At 52.6% G+C, this 14,245-nt stretch overlaps 5 protein-coding genes across 5 annotated transcripts; 2 read left to right on the top strand and 3 right to left on the bottom strand.

Annotated features, from left to right (window-relative positions):
* Nucleotides 1-790: 790 nt before the first annotated feature.
* J3458_019064 (uncharacterized protein) lies at nucleotides 791-3,147 on the bottom strand (the record flags this gene model as incomplete). The annotated part of the gene is made up of 5 exons (XM_066121388.1): nucleotides 2,686-3,147; nucleotides 2,527-2,607; nucleotides 2,066-2,416; nucleotides 1,578-2,003; nucleotides 791-1,495 (listed from the first exon to the last, which is right to left on the bottom strand). Exons 1-5 carry the CDS (start codon nucleotides 2,728-2,730, stop codon nucleotides 791-793), a joined length of 1,608 nt encoding a protein of 535 aa, XP_065973745.1. The 5' UTR covers nucleotides 2,731-3,147.
* A 4,726-nt stretch (nucleotides 3,148-7,873) lies between these two features.
* On the top strand, nucleotides 7,874-9,320 carry J3458_019063 (uncharacterized protein; the record flags this gene model as incomplete). Its single annotated transcript, XM_066121387.1, has 4 exons — nucleotides 7,874-8,010; nucleotides 8,104-8,171; nucleotides 8,261-8,892; nucleotides 8,952-9,320. 4 exons carry the CDS (start codon nucleotides 7,874-7,876, stop codon nucleotides 9,318-9,320), a joined length of 1,206 nt encoding a protein of 401 aa, XP_065973744.1.
* A 666-nt stretch (nucleotides 9,321-9,986) lies between these two features.
* Nucleotides 9,987-11,276, bottom strand: RPL27B_3 (60S ribosomal protein eL27). Its single transcript, XM_007810166.2, has 3 exons — nucleotides 11,152-11,276; nucleotides 10,513-10,849; nucleotides 9,987-10,393 (listed from the first exon to the last, which is right to left on the bottom strand). The coding sequence occupies exons 1-3, from the start codon at nucleotides 11,212-11,214 to the stop codon at nucleotides 10,386-10,388; spliced, it is 408 nt and encodes a 135-aa protein (XP_007808357.1). The 5' UTR covers nucleotides 11,215-11,276; the 3' UTR covers nucleotides 9,987-10,385.
* Nucleotides 11,277-11,451: 175 nt separating this feature from the next.
* On the bottom strand, nucleotides 11,452-13,223 carry J3458_019061 (uncharacterized protein). Its single transcript, XM_007810165.2, has one exon. It carries the CDS (start codon nucleotides 12,758-12,760, stop codon nucleotides 11,963-11,965), a length of 798 nt encoding a protein of 265 aa, XP_007808356.2. The 5' UTR covers nucleotides 12,761-13,223; the 3' UTR covers nucleotides 11,452-11,962.
* J3458_019060 (uncharacterized protein) lies at nucleotides 12,840-13,639 on the top strand (the record flags this gene model as incomplete). The annotated part of the gene is made up of 2 exons (XM_066121386.1): nucleotides 12,840-12,862; nucleotides 12,950-13,639. The coding sequence occupies 2 exons, from the start codon at nucleotides 12,840-12,842 to the stop codon at nucleotides 13,425-13,427; spliced, it is 501 nt and encodes a 166-aa protein (XP_065973743.1). The 3' UTR covers nucleotides 13,428-13,639.
* Nucleotides 13,640-14,245: the final 606 nt, after the last annotated feature.

The following is a 14,245-nucleotide window of genomic DNA, read 5'->3' as shown; positions in this document are numbered from 1 at the left end:
AGGAGTCAAGTGGTGCTTCATCCCAGCAACTCTATGCTACATGCTGTCGTCGAGTCCTTTCTCCCCCTTTGTTGCACGAACTGCAAACGCCTGTCTATGCGTCGTGTACCGTCAAATGAGATTCGACGCATGGGCCCAGGCGGGAAGCCAGTGGAATGATGTCACTGTCTGATACGCTTGCCAGTCTATTGATCCCCCTTTGCGTCGCACAAAATAATGCAGTCTGCCTCGTTGGATGCAGGTTTGCTTGGCCCGGCACCGGCCGTGGGGACACTTTGCATCCCACCACACCACATCTTATTACCGAGTACGTACGGAGCCGGGCTAATCGCCTAGCGTCTCGAACTAGTCACATGCTGTCAAGAATACGTAATTGATAGCCTAGCTATTGCGTAGTCTAAATCGAGAGCGGCCCAGCTCTATTCTCTCTTTCTCGACCGCATCTATAGTTCGAAGTTCAGAAGAGATCAAATTCTATGCCAACCTCCCTTCCTCGTGCGAGTCCCGATGGTAGCTGTCCCTGGCATACCCTAGTGTCACCTCCCCACCCTGCCGAACTCTAGATGTCCCGACATGACCCAAAATCCATCATTTCATAAGACTCTGAACATTTGTTCCCGGTATCGCTTATCGTCTAGGAATGCTGGTTTTTCTTGCTTTTTTTTTTGGGAGGGGTTGTTGTTGTTTTTGTTGTTGTAAGATTAGATCCCCATGGGAAAACGGGTCCACATTCCCAATCATTCCTTCCCATTCATATTCACCCTACCATAATCCATTTTGTCAATTTCATTTACTTGACCTGCTTGGACGACTTTCGGCTGTGGCCGCCGTTAGCAGAGGCCTTGGATGAAGCACGATCACGACTGGGCAAATCAGTGCCGTTGGCAACACCATTGGTGGTACCGTTGGTGCCATTGGTCAGAGCAGAGGAGGCAAAGTTGAAGGACTGTGCCAAGCGTCGTTCCTCGTTCTTGCGGGTGTTGACAAAGTCGGGATAGTTGAGTGTCAGTTCGACAGCACCGTTGACGATGTGGTCAACAGCCTCGACACCCAGCATGAACGAGTGGTCCTGGTTACCAACTTCGTATCTCCAGCTGCCAAATCGGCCACGAGACAAAATGTCCATATCCTGGAGCTTGGCCAAGACCTGCTTCAGGACGCCCTCACGCTCCAGAGAAGGCGTAGGGTAACCGTGGTCAAAGGCGCGGTGGTAGGTGGAGACGATTTCGTCCTCGGGCTTGAGCATCTCAGTATTGATCAATCCCTGGATGCTGTCCTTGAGTAGGTTTTCAACGTCGACGGGCTTCATGGAAGACTGCGAGACTTCCAACATGATGGACCAGTAAGGACCCTCCTTGGCCTCAGAAGACGTCTTTGTGCCGTCGGCAAGGTACAGCGTGGGAAGCTTGGCGTCCTTTTGCGGCTGATTGTATGGAGAATAGTTGGAGAAGATGGTGGCACGGTAAAAGGGGCAGTTATCCTCGGGGAAGTAGAGCTGCAAGGCACAGTTAGTTTGTGAATTGGGGCCCCTCCTAAAAAAAAAAGGCAAAAGAGAGAGAGAGATTTGCATGTCTTACCCAGCACTTGTCACCGATGCGCTCGGGACGCTCACCACGAATACCAACACCAACAACGTGGGTGGTGGAGTAGAAAAGCTGCTTGGTAAGGCTCATGAGCTCCTGGTTGCCCATCTTCTCAGCGAGGTGGTCGACAGCCATGGTGTTGACCAGCTTGCCATAGCCAATGGTGGTGCCGTCGGCAAAGTGGACAATCTTCTTCTCAGCGTCGACCTTGGTAACTTCACCCTGCTTGCCGAAGCGCTTCTTCTCCTTGGGAAGAGTGTCGGCGACGGCGATCCAGATACCACCGGTACCATCGCGGGCTGGGAATCGGAAGGTAGCGTTGGGGCCCCAGTTGCCAGCAACCTTGTTCAGGATGACGTTCTTGGTGACGGTCTTGATATCAGGAGCAGCGACACGCTCACCGAGCCACTCGCATTGCATCTAGTTTGGTTCAGTCAGCCTCGAGGGCCCGGGTGACAGAGCGACAACGGTGTCCATCTTACCTTTGTGGTGGGAACGGCCCAGACCTTGTAGTTGTATGGTCGCATGAACATATCAGCAATACCCTCGCCCTGCATTCTCAGAATCCACTGGTCGAAGTCCTTGGGCTTGGTGTTGGCCACACGACACTCCATGGCGGCGTCAATGAGACCATCAATGGCCTTGACCTGGTCCTCCTTGGGCAGGATGGAAATATTGTTCTGGAAGGGGTAGGGGACCCAGAGGCCCTTGTAGCGAACGTACGAGATGCGCTGGTGTGTGTACCAGTCATCTTCCTTGGGAAGCGCCTCGTCGAGACAGTCGTCGAAGTACTTGTAGTGGGAGAAGATGACGTGGCCGCCAACATCGTACAGCTGTTGGGAAGGGGTCTGGTTAGCCAACAATTGCCTTTGAATTGCCCAAGGTCGCGCGGAACAAGCATTCGAAGCAGCGTCAGCCTGGCCCCGGGATAATGTAAACTTACGAAACCCTCGTCGGTGGTATCAGTGCCGGCGAGACCACCAGCCTTGTCTGAAGAGTCGACAATCAGCCATGATGGGCCATTCTGCGCGGTAGGAAAGAAAGAAAAAAGTTAGCAATCGACCACCGCACTGGGATGAGAATTTGGCGGTGAGGGCCTCACAATCTGATTCAGTCGCTTGGCAGCACCGAGACCAGTAGGTCCCATGCCAATGACGAGGACATCAACCTTACTAAAAGAGATGTGCGGTCAGTTTGAATAATCTCTCTATTACGTCCCAAGGCGCCCAGGCAGTTCCAAAGGGCAAAGGCGAGGACAATTGCAACAATCAACTCACAGTGTCGGCGCCCATGGTGGGGATTGTGAAGCGGTGATGACGGAAGCGTAGGGGCAGAGACTGGTAGGTTCAAAAGAAGCAACGTTTAGCCGCAACAAGATGCGATGCTTTGGGAACGCGATGATGTTGAAGGAGCAAAGAGGAGAGACTGCGATCTCAGAGAATGCAAGCAACGCTGACTGACCGACTAGTTGCTGTAGATATGTTGCCAGTGCCAAGGGAATTGTTATCCTGTGGATCCTTGGACAGGCGGCTGCAGCAGAGGGGAAGAAAAAGGGGGACACGTCTGGTCAGGCCCATGGAGGGGCTAAAATTATGTTGGATCCAGGGGTGGACGGAGACCAGCCTCCAGTCTTGAGGTCTGGTTGACATGGACCCCTCCAACCTGGGCAAGCCACTGCCACTGCCACTGCACACGCAACCAGCCATGCACCTTTAAAAAGGTCAACTGGTTCAATGTTGATGTGTGGCTGTGGCTGGGTGCTGAGGGCACGGCAGCCATGCAAGATCCGGACGCCGCCCCTTTTTTCCCACCTTCAGTTACCACCACACACATCTCGCCCATGTCCTGCAATATGAACAGGCAATGGTTCCAGTGCTAAGTACTCCGTACTGATGTGCCGGTCTGTACTCCGTACGGAAATCTCATCAACTTGGAGCTAACAAGACAACGCACCCCTTGCTGCCCAGCGAAGCTTAAACGAGTGGATGCCGCACAAATCTCGCCCATCGATCGCCAAACCTGTTCACGGTGATACTAGCATCACTTATGCTGTGGATCTCGTCTGTGCAACGAGTGGGATTTCAAGGCCTACGACCCCGGAATGAGGAATGCGGCCCACCGATCACATCTTTTTGGCCTTGGTTGTCAGAATGGGAAACAACACAAGTATGACCGCGAGCTGCGCCGTTTTATCCAACAAGACGTCTTTTGATTTCGCCGTCTACATTTTCCAGATTCGATTGCGTAACCTCGAAACTGCGTGCTGGTGTATTCCGTACCGAAGACTCTGTACGCAGCAGCACCACCCCTTGGGCGGGATTTGCAGCTGGTAATGTGAAACGATGAATGATTGTTACTCATGGACCAACACAATGCTCCTTGGCCATGAAATTATAACATTGCCCCCTCCCCGGAAAAGCCAGCTACTACGAAGTACTCCGTACCACAGAATGTAATGACAATGGCACCACAACACGACGTCCCACTCTTATCTGTCATCTCTTTTTTTTTTCGCGCTATAGCCAGCCCCCCCAGCGGCCTGGTCAGCCAGGGTAAGGTGCGTGTAATTTCCTGAGATGATGGTCACCGAAACGCCATCATCATCATGAATGGCTTTGCTCTGGTAAATACGGAGTAATAAGCCATGATATCGGGAGCAGCTGTCGTTCCGTGACTACGACCGGTACAGAACACATGAATAGGGCTCTTTTGACTGTCGGCCCGCTGCCGCGCACTTGACAAGTTGCCCCGTCCCAAGATGAAGCTTTCAAGGTGCGAATGCCACAATATACCAATAAGGAGGACCCGTGGTTACATGGGGCTGGAACAGGAAGGCAACGTGGATTCAAAAGTCTTGATATGCGAACTCTGAATTCGCGACTGTACTATGGAGTACGTACTTGCTACTTCTCGCACACGTTTGTTTACGTTTACGAAGTGCTCCGTAACTCGGTGCTAGTTACACATATTACTACATACTCCATGCTCTGTACAGAGTGCGATGATCAGAGACGAGCCCGGCTCGCTTACCACGACCATCTACTCCCAATGCCACGGAGATGCATCCTGCCTTGTCACCGCCTGCCCGTGGCACAGAGACAAACTCAAGTCAGACAGGAGTGAGGACGAGTTATCAAACTGCCTGTCCGTATTACAACGTGATGGGTTTTTACTCGAGAGCGCCAGGTGTTGATCAACAAGTATGCAAGCATGGTAACCGACAAATGAATAGTTGCGGTTAATATTTCCGAACATGGCCCCGAAGAGGGAGGTGGGAAAGGGGTTGATTTCTCATTACAAGCATGTCCCAGCGTCATTTTTTGGGAGACAGCCCATCCTGAAAAGAGATCAACAGACGCCATGACTTGAAGCAGATGCGCCACTCAATCAGAAGCTGACCCGTGCTGCGGTAATGTCCACACCTAATTTGTGAAACAATGGGCAGATCAAGATCGTCTTTATGCCATGGATCACGACTTGGGTGGCCATTCGTCTATCCCTGCCTGATGCCTCGGGCTTCATCCGTTGTTGTTCTTCAACCGAAAATTACTCGTTGCCCTTTAACAAACAGCCATACTACTACTACTTTACTACTTTGTACAGAAAAGGGGGGAGGCATACGGAGTAGAGAGGCAAAGAGGGTCACAATGAAACGGCCCATGGCGGTGGGCCGCTAAAGCCGCCAGAGCCCACAAAAGTGGGCGGCGGGTTGGACATCGACATGACGGCGCAAGTGGTATGCTCGAATACTACGGAGTAGTGGTGAAGATCTATGGGCTGGCCGGGTGGGTGTTGTATTCCGCAACGAGCACTGTGCGATACATCGCTGCGTCCATTGGACGTTAACGAGCGATCATGATTTTCCGAGGCGAAGCGCGAGGCCAGGAAGTGAAGCCACAGATTATGGCAGAGTCTCTTCCGGGAGCCGGAAGAGAAGTCGTTGCTTGTGTCTCTCTACGGAGTACCCCGAACGGGTGCGTGAGAGAAGACTGCCAACGTTGCATGCGGATTCATTCCCACCGACTTACTCGGTACTCGATACAGAGCACTCCGTACTCGAAACCAGATTCGATTATAGAGCACGCTGGCAGCATATCTCAACTAGTACGGAGTACAGTGCGGGCTGTTGGCCGTCTTCGCTCATTCCCGAAGCGATCGTTAGACTCGATACCCGCCAAAGTGCCCGTCTTGGAGGATGGGGCGGAAAATCGCCTGCAAGTCATCCGAATACTTGACGCCATGGCAAACGACGCCATGGTGGACAATGATTCGAAGTATCCAGAGAGACAGATCTGGATCTATAGTACTCATTGCCAAGCTTCGTCGTTAAAAGCTGGGCGCGCGCTAGAAACTCCTTGGGGATGGGTGATTGTGAGAGAAGGCGGGAAAGAAGAAGCTTGGCATGCTCGTGGCTACTAGCCCCTGCGAGCCGCTGGTGTGCCCCTGTCAAACCCCAAAATAGTGAAACCGTGGGCGGCAGCATTGAAGACATGTGGCCATTTTGGCATGCCGTCGCTTTTGGTTCCGGGTAGGGACGTCTATGTGGCAGTTTAAGCATGCCTCGATCCAAAACGGACAAAAAGTTGTTGTATTGACATTCGGGACACTGGCTCACACGAGCATGACTCCCTCAATACGGAGTACAGCACGGCAATGATGCCACGATATTCCGAGTCAACTTCAGAGGGCCCAGACGTGATTCATTGCATGCTCGGTGCAAAAGGAGCCGTGTTCCAAGTTGAGCACCCCGATCGACAGTCTGTCTTCTGGCCCTGAGTCCGAGCCAGGCTTCCTTGACAGTTGACGCAGCAAGGCTTTGCGGATGGTTGCACAGAAAGTTATTTCCTCCTCCCCTCTTTTGTTAATATCCTCTCGTTGTGCTCGTCGTGGGATCTGTTGTCAATTTCTGCTCCAAAGCCTCTGGCCATGGATGCTCCGTAATTAATACCGTGTATGCTGTGCTAGGTCCCCCTAGTCGCCCCAGTGCCAATCTCCCTGTCCTGGCGGCGTCAATTGGGATGGGTGGCATTCAGCCGGTTCTTCAACGTGGGTGACATCCGGCGGTGTGATTCGACACCCGCCCACCAGGTTGTACCCGTTTGCAACACTGGAATACTCGGCACAATCTCGCAGCAGCAGACCGTTGAAATTTGGCGCGTTGGGATGCTTTCCCTTGTTTGGGACTCGGTAGGGCCCATGGTGCTTCAGTACTCGGAACTTGTTGTAATGGCTGGACAAAGGTCAGCGTATTTCGATGGACGATGACTCGGGAGCAGTAGGCCACTTCGCTTTACCAATAGCATCGGGGGTTGTCGATCTGCTGCACTCGGTAGCCTGTCTCCCCCCCCATCGCGGCCCACGCACGCGCGTCACGAACGGATCCCACTCCCACACCCCGGAGCAGGGTCCAATATGTTTCGGCACGTCACCGTGAGCTGCACTATTTCGCCACTGTGCTTTCATCACCGGCCGGATTCGAAGGCTGGAGCAGCGGCCAGCGGCCAGTACTAATCAGCACTTGTGTTGGCTGATGCCGGGAAAAACAAAAAAAGGGGTGTGTGAACTGGTCTGCGTGGTCGCAGCCGCCCAATAATCTGCACCCCCCCTTTACTGACTACGGAGCACTCCATACTGGCTGAGCTCAGTGCTCCGTCCTGGTGTTCCGTACTCCGTCAGCATGCAATTGCGCACTTGCTAGGGGGCTTGCGGGCGTGTCTGCAACCGGACCTTGACAGTGCCATTTTCAATCGCCTACTTGAAATGGTCAAGTCCTCTCGTGCCCGCCAACACGCTCCATTCCCGTCCCTTTTCTCCCTCCTATGTCCCCCACTCCAATTTTATCCTTCAGTAAGACCAATTCAGATCGACTTCTCGTACGGAGTAACCTTTTCTTCCTTGCTTCCACCAATTACTCTTTATTTCCATGCGTGCCTTGAGCCCTGGCTATCGCTTTGCAGGATTCGGTGCCACCAAATAAACCCTTTGATTCTATTCTTATTGATAGACAATCCCCCCCCCCCCCCCCCCCCCCCCCCCCCTTGTTCTGCCGAAGCCTCGTCAATTGCATAATACCTGCCAGGCTTCGCACACACACTCCCTTTTGCTTCTCTTTCCTTCTCCCCCCACCCAATTTTCCAACCTTTTGGACAGTGCCTTTTTGCTAGAGGACACGGCAGTCCGTCCGCTCGTTTTGCGCGTCGCCTCAGACTTCTCGACATCGCAGGCATCGCCACGACCTTGGCCACTACCATTGACGGAACTCATCACAGCGCCATACATTCATATCCATCATGTCTGAGGAAAAGTCTCGCGTCTCTGGCGAGGTTCCCCGCGCGGAATCCTCGTCGCCCGTCTTGCCCACGGTCAATCCTGCGGCTGAGAAGCCTCAGCCTCCCAAGTCTGTGGTTCATCCTGCCTTCTACGTAATGTAAGAACGACCAATGATTCTTTAGCCGAGGAGGAAAATGCTAGCACGATGACATCGTTGCTCGTACCACAGCGCTAACATGAAGCCCTCTAGTGTCTGGATTGGTTTCAGCTCGTCGGTTATTCTGTTCAACAAATGGGTTCTGGATACATTGAACTTCCGTATGTTTTCCAACCTCTGCTTTTACGACTCGTTGTTCCCGGGGGAAATGAACAAAAGACGAGTTGTGCTAATCCAAGTCGTCGTCCAGGTTACCCCGTCATCCTCACCACCTACCACATGGCCTTTGCGACTGTTGCTACACAGCTGATGGCTCGATTTACCCCTCTTCTGGATGGTCGAAAGACTGTCAAGATGACTGGCCGTGTCTACCTGCGTGCTGTGGTGCCCATCGGCCTGTTTTTCAGTTTGAGTTTGATCTGTGGAAACTTGACCTATCTCTATCTTTCGGTCGCCTTCATCCAGATGCTCAAGGCCACCACCCCTGTCGCCGTCTTGATCGCTGGATGGTCTCTGGGAGTCTCTCAGCCCAACCTGAAGCAGTTCCTCAACGTGTCCGCCATTGTTGTGGGTGTCATCATCGCCTCGTTTGGTGAAATCAACTTTGTCTTGATTGGAGTCCTGTACCAGATTGGCGGCATCATCTTTGAAGCTCTCCGCCTTACCATGGTCCAGCGACTTCTGAGCTCTGCCGACTTCAAGATGGACCCTCTTGTCTCCTTGTACTACTTTGCGCCTGTTTGCGCCGTCATGAACGGTGTTGTTGCTCTCCTGTGGGAAGTCCCCAAGGTTTCCATGGCTGATGTGTACAATGTTGGTCTCTTCACCTTCTTCCTGAACGGTCTTTGCGCCCTGATGCTCAACGTGTCCGTCGTTTTCTTGGTAAGTAGTATTGTAACAAAACAAAATGGAGTTTCAAGGATGCTAACAGCAAACCCTAGATTGGCAAGACCTCCGCTGTGGTCCTCACCCTTTGCGGTGTCCTCAAGGACATCATGCTTGTTGTTGCCTCTATGATCATCTGGGGCACTCCTGTCACTGCCCTCCAGTTCTTCGGTTACTCCATTGCCCTGGGCGGCATGGTCTACTACAAGCTTGGCTTTGAGCAGCTCAAGGGCTACATGGGCGAGGCTAGCCGACAGTGGGCCGAGTTTGGTGCTCGCAAACCTGTTCTGCGCAAGATTGCCATCATTGTTCTCGCAGTTTTCATCTTCTTTTCATTGTTCACTGCTCTGGCTCCCTCATACTCCTATGACCCTACCAGGCTAACCAACACCGTTGCTGGTCTCGGTAAGACTCGCTCACAATAAATGACCAACCGCCAACGCTCTGTAGGCGAGTGGGCTTTTGGCCACTTATATGCAACTTTTTTTTTCAACATGGCAGAGATGTTATCGCGCGTCGGTCGCGCATAGAGGTGCTTCCAGTATCCGCAGCACGTCACTGTTGGCAGTAGCAAGGAAGGGTTCTTTTTTTCACGCTACTTTCTTCTTTCAGTATGCTTTTTCATTTTCATTTTCATCTTTTTCTTTTTACTTCGAATATGCCATTACGTCCGGCACAGCTGTTGGCCAAACAAAAATCCAACTTTGTGAGCTCTGATTTTTAATTTGGAGACAAGGGAAAGAGGCTATGAACTTTTTTAGTCGGTTGTAAGAGAGACACGCCTCTCAATCGTATTACGCATATAGAGCAAACTTGGGGCGCTGGGCGCTGGAGCGCATTCCTGGGCGGAGCTTGCACGGGACGCGGCATTATGAAGTGTCTAATCTGATGTACCTTAGACGGCGTTTGACCTATAGAAACGTAGAGATGAAATAGCCAAATTTGGGCAACGACGTGAGGCTGAGTGAGCCGAGATTTTGGTGAAGCCGAGGCTGACTGTACCCTCAGCTTGCACGTCGGTCCAATTGAACGGGTGTCGCACGAATACAATAAACAGTTGTTGACAAGTTACAGATGAAGAGTTTGATACCCTTCAAGATGTATCTGCAGCCACACGTATCCATAGCCCATCATAACGCAACAACGTCACGCCTCACAGCACCAAGTCAATCACATAACTGGTCACAAAGGCTGTAAATGGTGGTCAATTCCAGAGTATCATGTCCTGGAACAACCCACCACAATGCCAGACAGCAACCCCCAAAACACCATGCAGTTTAAACCACATAAACCAGATGCTTTTTGTTGCGTTTGCAATTTCCCCCTCCCGTATGCACAAGTTTGTGATTCTTCACGCGGCAATAAGAGCAGACTGGATGTAAAAAAATGAATTTTTAGTTGTGTTTAATGAACTTTGACTTCATTGAGCCCATAAGCCTTGCCAATTGCTCCCTACAGCCTGTGTCCCGCCAACTCCCGGTCCGTAACGTTTAAAATCCTACAGCCCAAAGTTAGTTGCGACTCTCCAGCTGCTGCAAAATCACACCCCTCGCATTGAAAGCAAGACACAGGAATTGACTGCGTGGCAAAATAGCAAAGGACGGTGGGGAGACATACGCAGAGGGGTAAAGAACCAGCGGTTCTTGCCGCTTTTGTAGCGATCCTCCAACACAGTCTTGACCGTCTTCTTTGCATCCTCGCGCTGGGAAACCTCCTTGAAGGTCTCGCCGGAGATGGCGCCCTTGAGACCCTCCAGCTCGAGGGTGTATCGCGTGGGCATCAGGTGGTTGTAGTTGATGACCTTGATGAAGGGCTTGATCTTGGATCGCTTCTCCTGGCGGGTCTTGGACATGCGGCGCGTGATCTTGGAGGGGTAGCGCTCGATGCCGGCGACGACGGCGTGGCCGAAGGGGTGAGGCTTGTTGCCGTTGTCGACGGGCTGGATGATGACGACCTGCAATGTCCTGTCAGCGACTTTGTTTCTGGCTTTTTTTTTTTCCTTTGCTGATCGCGCGTCTCGAGTGGATTGAAGAAATGTTGGGAAGCGTCTAGTTTTCAATTATCCGGCAGTGTAGCGAGCATAGGTTTTGGCTCGATTTCCACGCCTTCTTCTCCTCATCTTCCTCGTCCCGTCCTGTCTTCGCGCACTTTTCTTCCCTGCATCCTGCAATGGGATCCGATTCGAGGGATTGGCAAACGCTTTCACTGCCGGGACAAGACGCTTTGTGCATTCTGTGTCTTAGTTTCAAATCGTACCTTCTTGCCGGCATATCGGCCGCGGGTGATGATGGCGACTCGGCCGACCTTGAGGAACTTCATTTTGCCCTGCTGTGTGGTCGGGTATGTGGTTAGTTGGAGGGGGGGGGATTTCGACGTCGTGGACCGTGGACGTAAGAAATTCCTGTGCAAATTTTGGGGTTTGTGGGTTTGGCAAATTTGGGGCAAGCGAGTGCATGTGCGCTATCACGTGATTCTCGAGGGACCTGCGCTTGAAGTGCTGTGCGCTGTGATTGGTGAATATGGGGGCAAGTGGTGTGCTTGTCATGACTGTGCAAGCTCGATAGTCAGCGTACTCTGTACTAGCTAGCTTCTACTCCTCTTGATAGCTCGGGCCGAAGCTTCGTTCAGGAACTATTGCATCGCTCGCGCCGAGATTGTCACGATGCCTGCTCCTACGTACATCATCTCAAAGGTCGCTGACCCCATTTTTGCCGTCTTCATTGGCATATCAGCTGCGGCCATGCGCATCAATCGGGAGGAAAAGGCCAAGGGGCACACGACCCAACAGACCATCGACAACGGCTTGCGGTATGTAGAGGAGCAGACGATTCTTGGCCTGAACACATTGCTGATCACATCACATCTCAGGCGTATCGGCTTGTCCAAGAAAACAGCATGATTTTTGCATCAACCCGGAATCATTTAAACGCCTGCTTATGATGTAACCCTAGCAAATGACCCTAATCCAACGCTCCAATAACTACCCCGTGGCCATAAGCCAGAACCTCTTGCAATTTTTCTTTTTCTTTTACTTCTCCTTCTTCTAGCTCCGGCTCAATGATACTCTTTACGCATCAAAAGACGGCCCGTATTCCTTCTTCATGGCCTCCCGAACAATCTGCCCGCATAGCTTGGCTGTCGGGTTGACGCTCACAGCCAGCCCCTTTGCAATCTGATTACCATAGCGACCACCATACGCCAAGTCGTGCGAGGCAGCCTGCTCAAACTCGACGCGGTTCCAGTTGGCCTCGGCTCGGCTCTCGTCGATATCCAGCAGTCGGTCGGACAGCAGCTTGGACGTGCGGAGGTAGATGGCCGCGCGCTGCGTGTAGGCCATGGACAAGGTTCGTGCTGCCTGGGGCGAGATGGGAGTCGACAAGGTAGCTGGCGATAGTAAAGAGATGGATGTTTCCAGGTCTTGTAGGGCGCGGACGGCAGCCTTCTTCTTTTCCGTGGCGTCAGGCTGCTCAATCAGTGGCAGTGGCATGCCGGTGGTGATTTCGAGCAGCATGGCGTCTCCGTAGAGCCTTCTGGTGATTTGGGCGCGGTTATTCCGAGCGCTGGCGTACTTGGGAAATTTTGAAATGAGAGTGTCTAGCTCGGCAAGGCAATGTTGATACCCCTGTATGGCTGTTTCGTTTGCATCTTGTGATTGGGATTCGCTGAACTCGGTCTCCAGGGCCTGGATTTTGGCAATGATGTTGCGCTCTTGCTGCACAACCTTGTCGTAGTCGGCCGAGTTGGTGACGTGGGGGTCGCGGGGCAGCGACTCGTCGGTGATGACGCCAGCAGCCGGGTTGGACTCGGGGTCCTTGATCTTTTCGAGGACGTTGACGTCTCGCGTGCTCAGATTGACATGGGCCATGTTGTTTGCGTTGCAGTGGCAAGTGCGGTGAATGTCAGACTCTTATCTCGGTTCAGGTTGGTAACGTGAGCAAAGAGATATGCAGGTTGATGGAGGGGCACAGTATGGCTACTCTCCCAGCCAGATTCTCCCCCTTCTCTTTTTCTCTTCTTTTTCTTTCCTTTCTTTCTAAAGAAAATGTACATCCAGCACCGAGGCCAGGCGGGATGCAGACGCTTTGAATACCGTCAGTGGCAATCCAAGTCCAGTGAGCCGATCGTGGGACGTGCGGGATGCCACCTCACAGTTCGCAATACAGCGGCAAAGCGGAACCCCCCCAAAGCCGGGACAGCTTCACCATGTGGACCGTCAATGGAACCAGAACGCTCGAGAAGTGCATGTGGCAAGGAAGAACTACCTGCTTTTTCATCGCCTTGCTGTTCCCCGCCATGCGCCATGCGCAGCACCGCCAGAAGATGTGGAGAATGCCGTCGACGGTCGCATCGATCAGAGGCATGAGCCGCGCGACGACGGCAGGAATGGCAGACTCCAGGTGGGCCGGCAACAGGCGGCTTACTTCGGCTGCAAGCCTGCCGTGCGGAATCGTACCGTGACGGCGGTCGGCTCTGCCGCCGAAGATGGAGGGGCCGCTTCGGATGTGGTGGAGCGGGCTCACGGCGCAAGCTGAGCCTCATGGCAGGGCGAGCATGATGGCTGCAAGTGCGTCGTAGGCCAGATCATCTCACTTGCAGTACGCGCACGAGCATTTGCTACGCTCATTGGCTCATTGTCTCTGCACATGAGCATCATTGCATGTATACCGCGGGCAAACACCAGGTAACAACAAAAGGGCAGCAAACAAACATGTCCAGTCTTGTCAGATGCGTCCGCACACAGCAGTCCGGAAAATCAACAGAAATTCCCAAGGTTGATACGCTGGCTCTGCTAGAAGGCCTGAGACAAGATGATTTCCCTGCCGGGCCCCGATCTGGTAGTCTCCCAAAGACGCCACCCCAGTCTCGGCGGCCTAGCACCCTTTACTTAGACCGCGAGATGCCATGTGCGGGCGATTTCCGGCGGGGGGGGGAGGGCAAGACCAATCTTGCGCGAGAGGATACGTCTTACGCACTATGAACCGCAGCCAAGAAGAAAAGGTTACGGCCACTTCGGGTTTTGAATTAATAACACCGTACCGACGTCTGTCTAGCAGTGACAGTGATGGAATGTGACGGGATTCCATATTAAAGGGGTTGCCCTTCCCACACACCCCTCGGCCTCTTTTTTTTGTCTTTATTTTTCGTTAATTTTTTTGTTTTTTTGGTCTTGGTATGTCATACAGATCATTCCATTACACACACGCACCCCTTGTCGCAGCCTTGTCTCCGTAACTACCCACGATTGTTGTCTTTTCGTTTTTGACTGTTTCTCTCTCAGAAACAGTGTAGATACCCCGGGTTCTTCTTCTGTGACGCTGGGAAGAGGAAAGTCACGCGGGACAGTTTCCAT

The sequence above is a fragment of the Metarhizium acridum genome (assembly GCF_019434415.1).
Source record: "Metarhizium acridum strain ARSEF 324 chromosome Unknown scaffold_555, whole genome shotgun sequence".
Taxonomy (NCBI): domain Eukaryota; kingdom Fungi; phylum Ascomycota; class Sordariomycetes; order Hypocreales; family Clavicipitaceae; genus Metarhizium; species Metarhizium acridum.
This window is presented reverse-complemented; position numbering and strand designations above follow the sequence as displayed.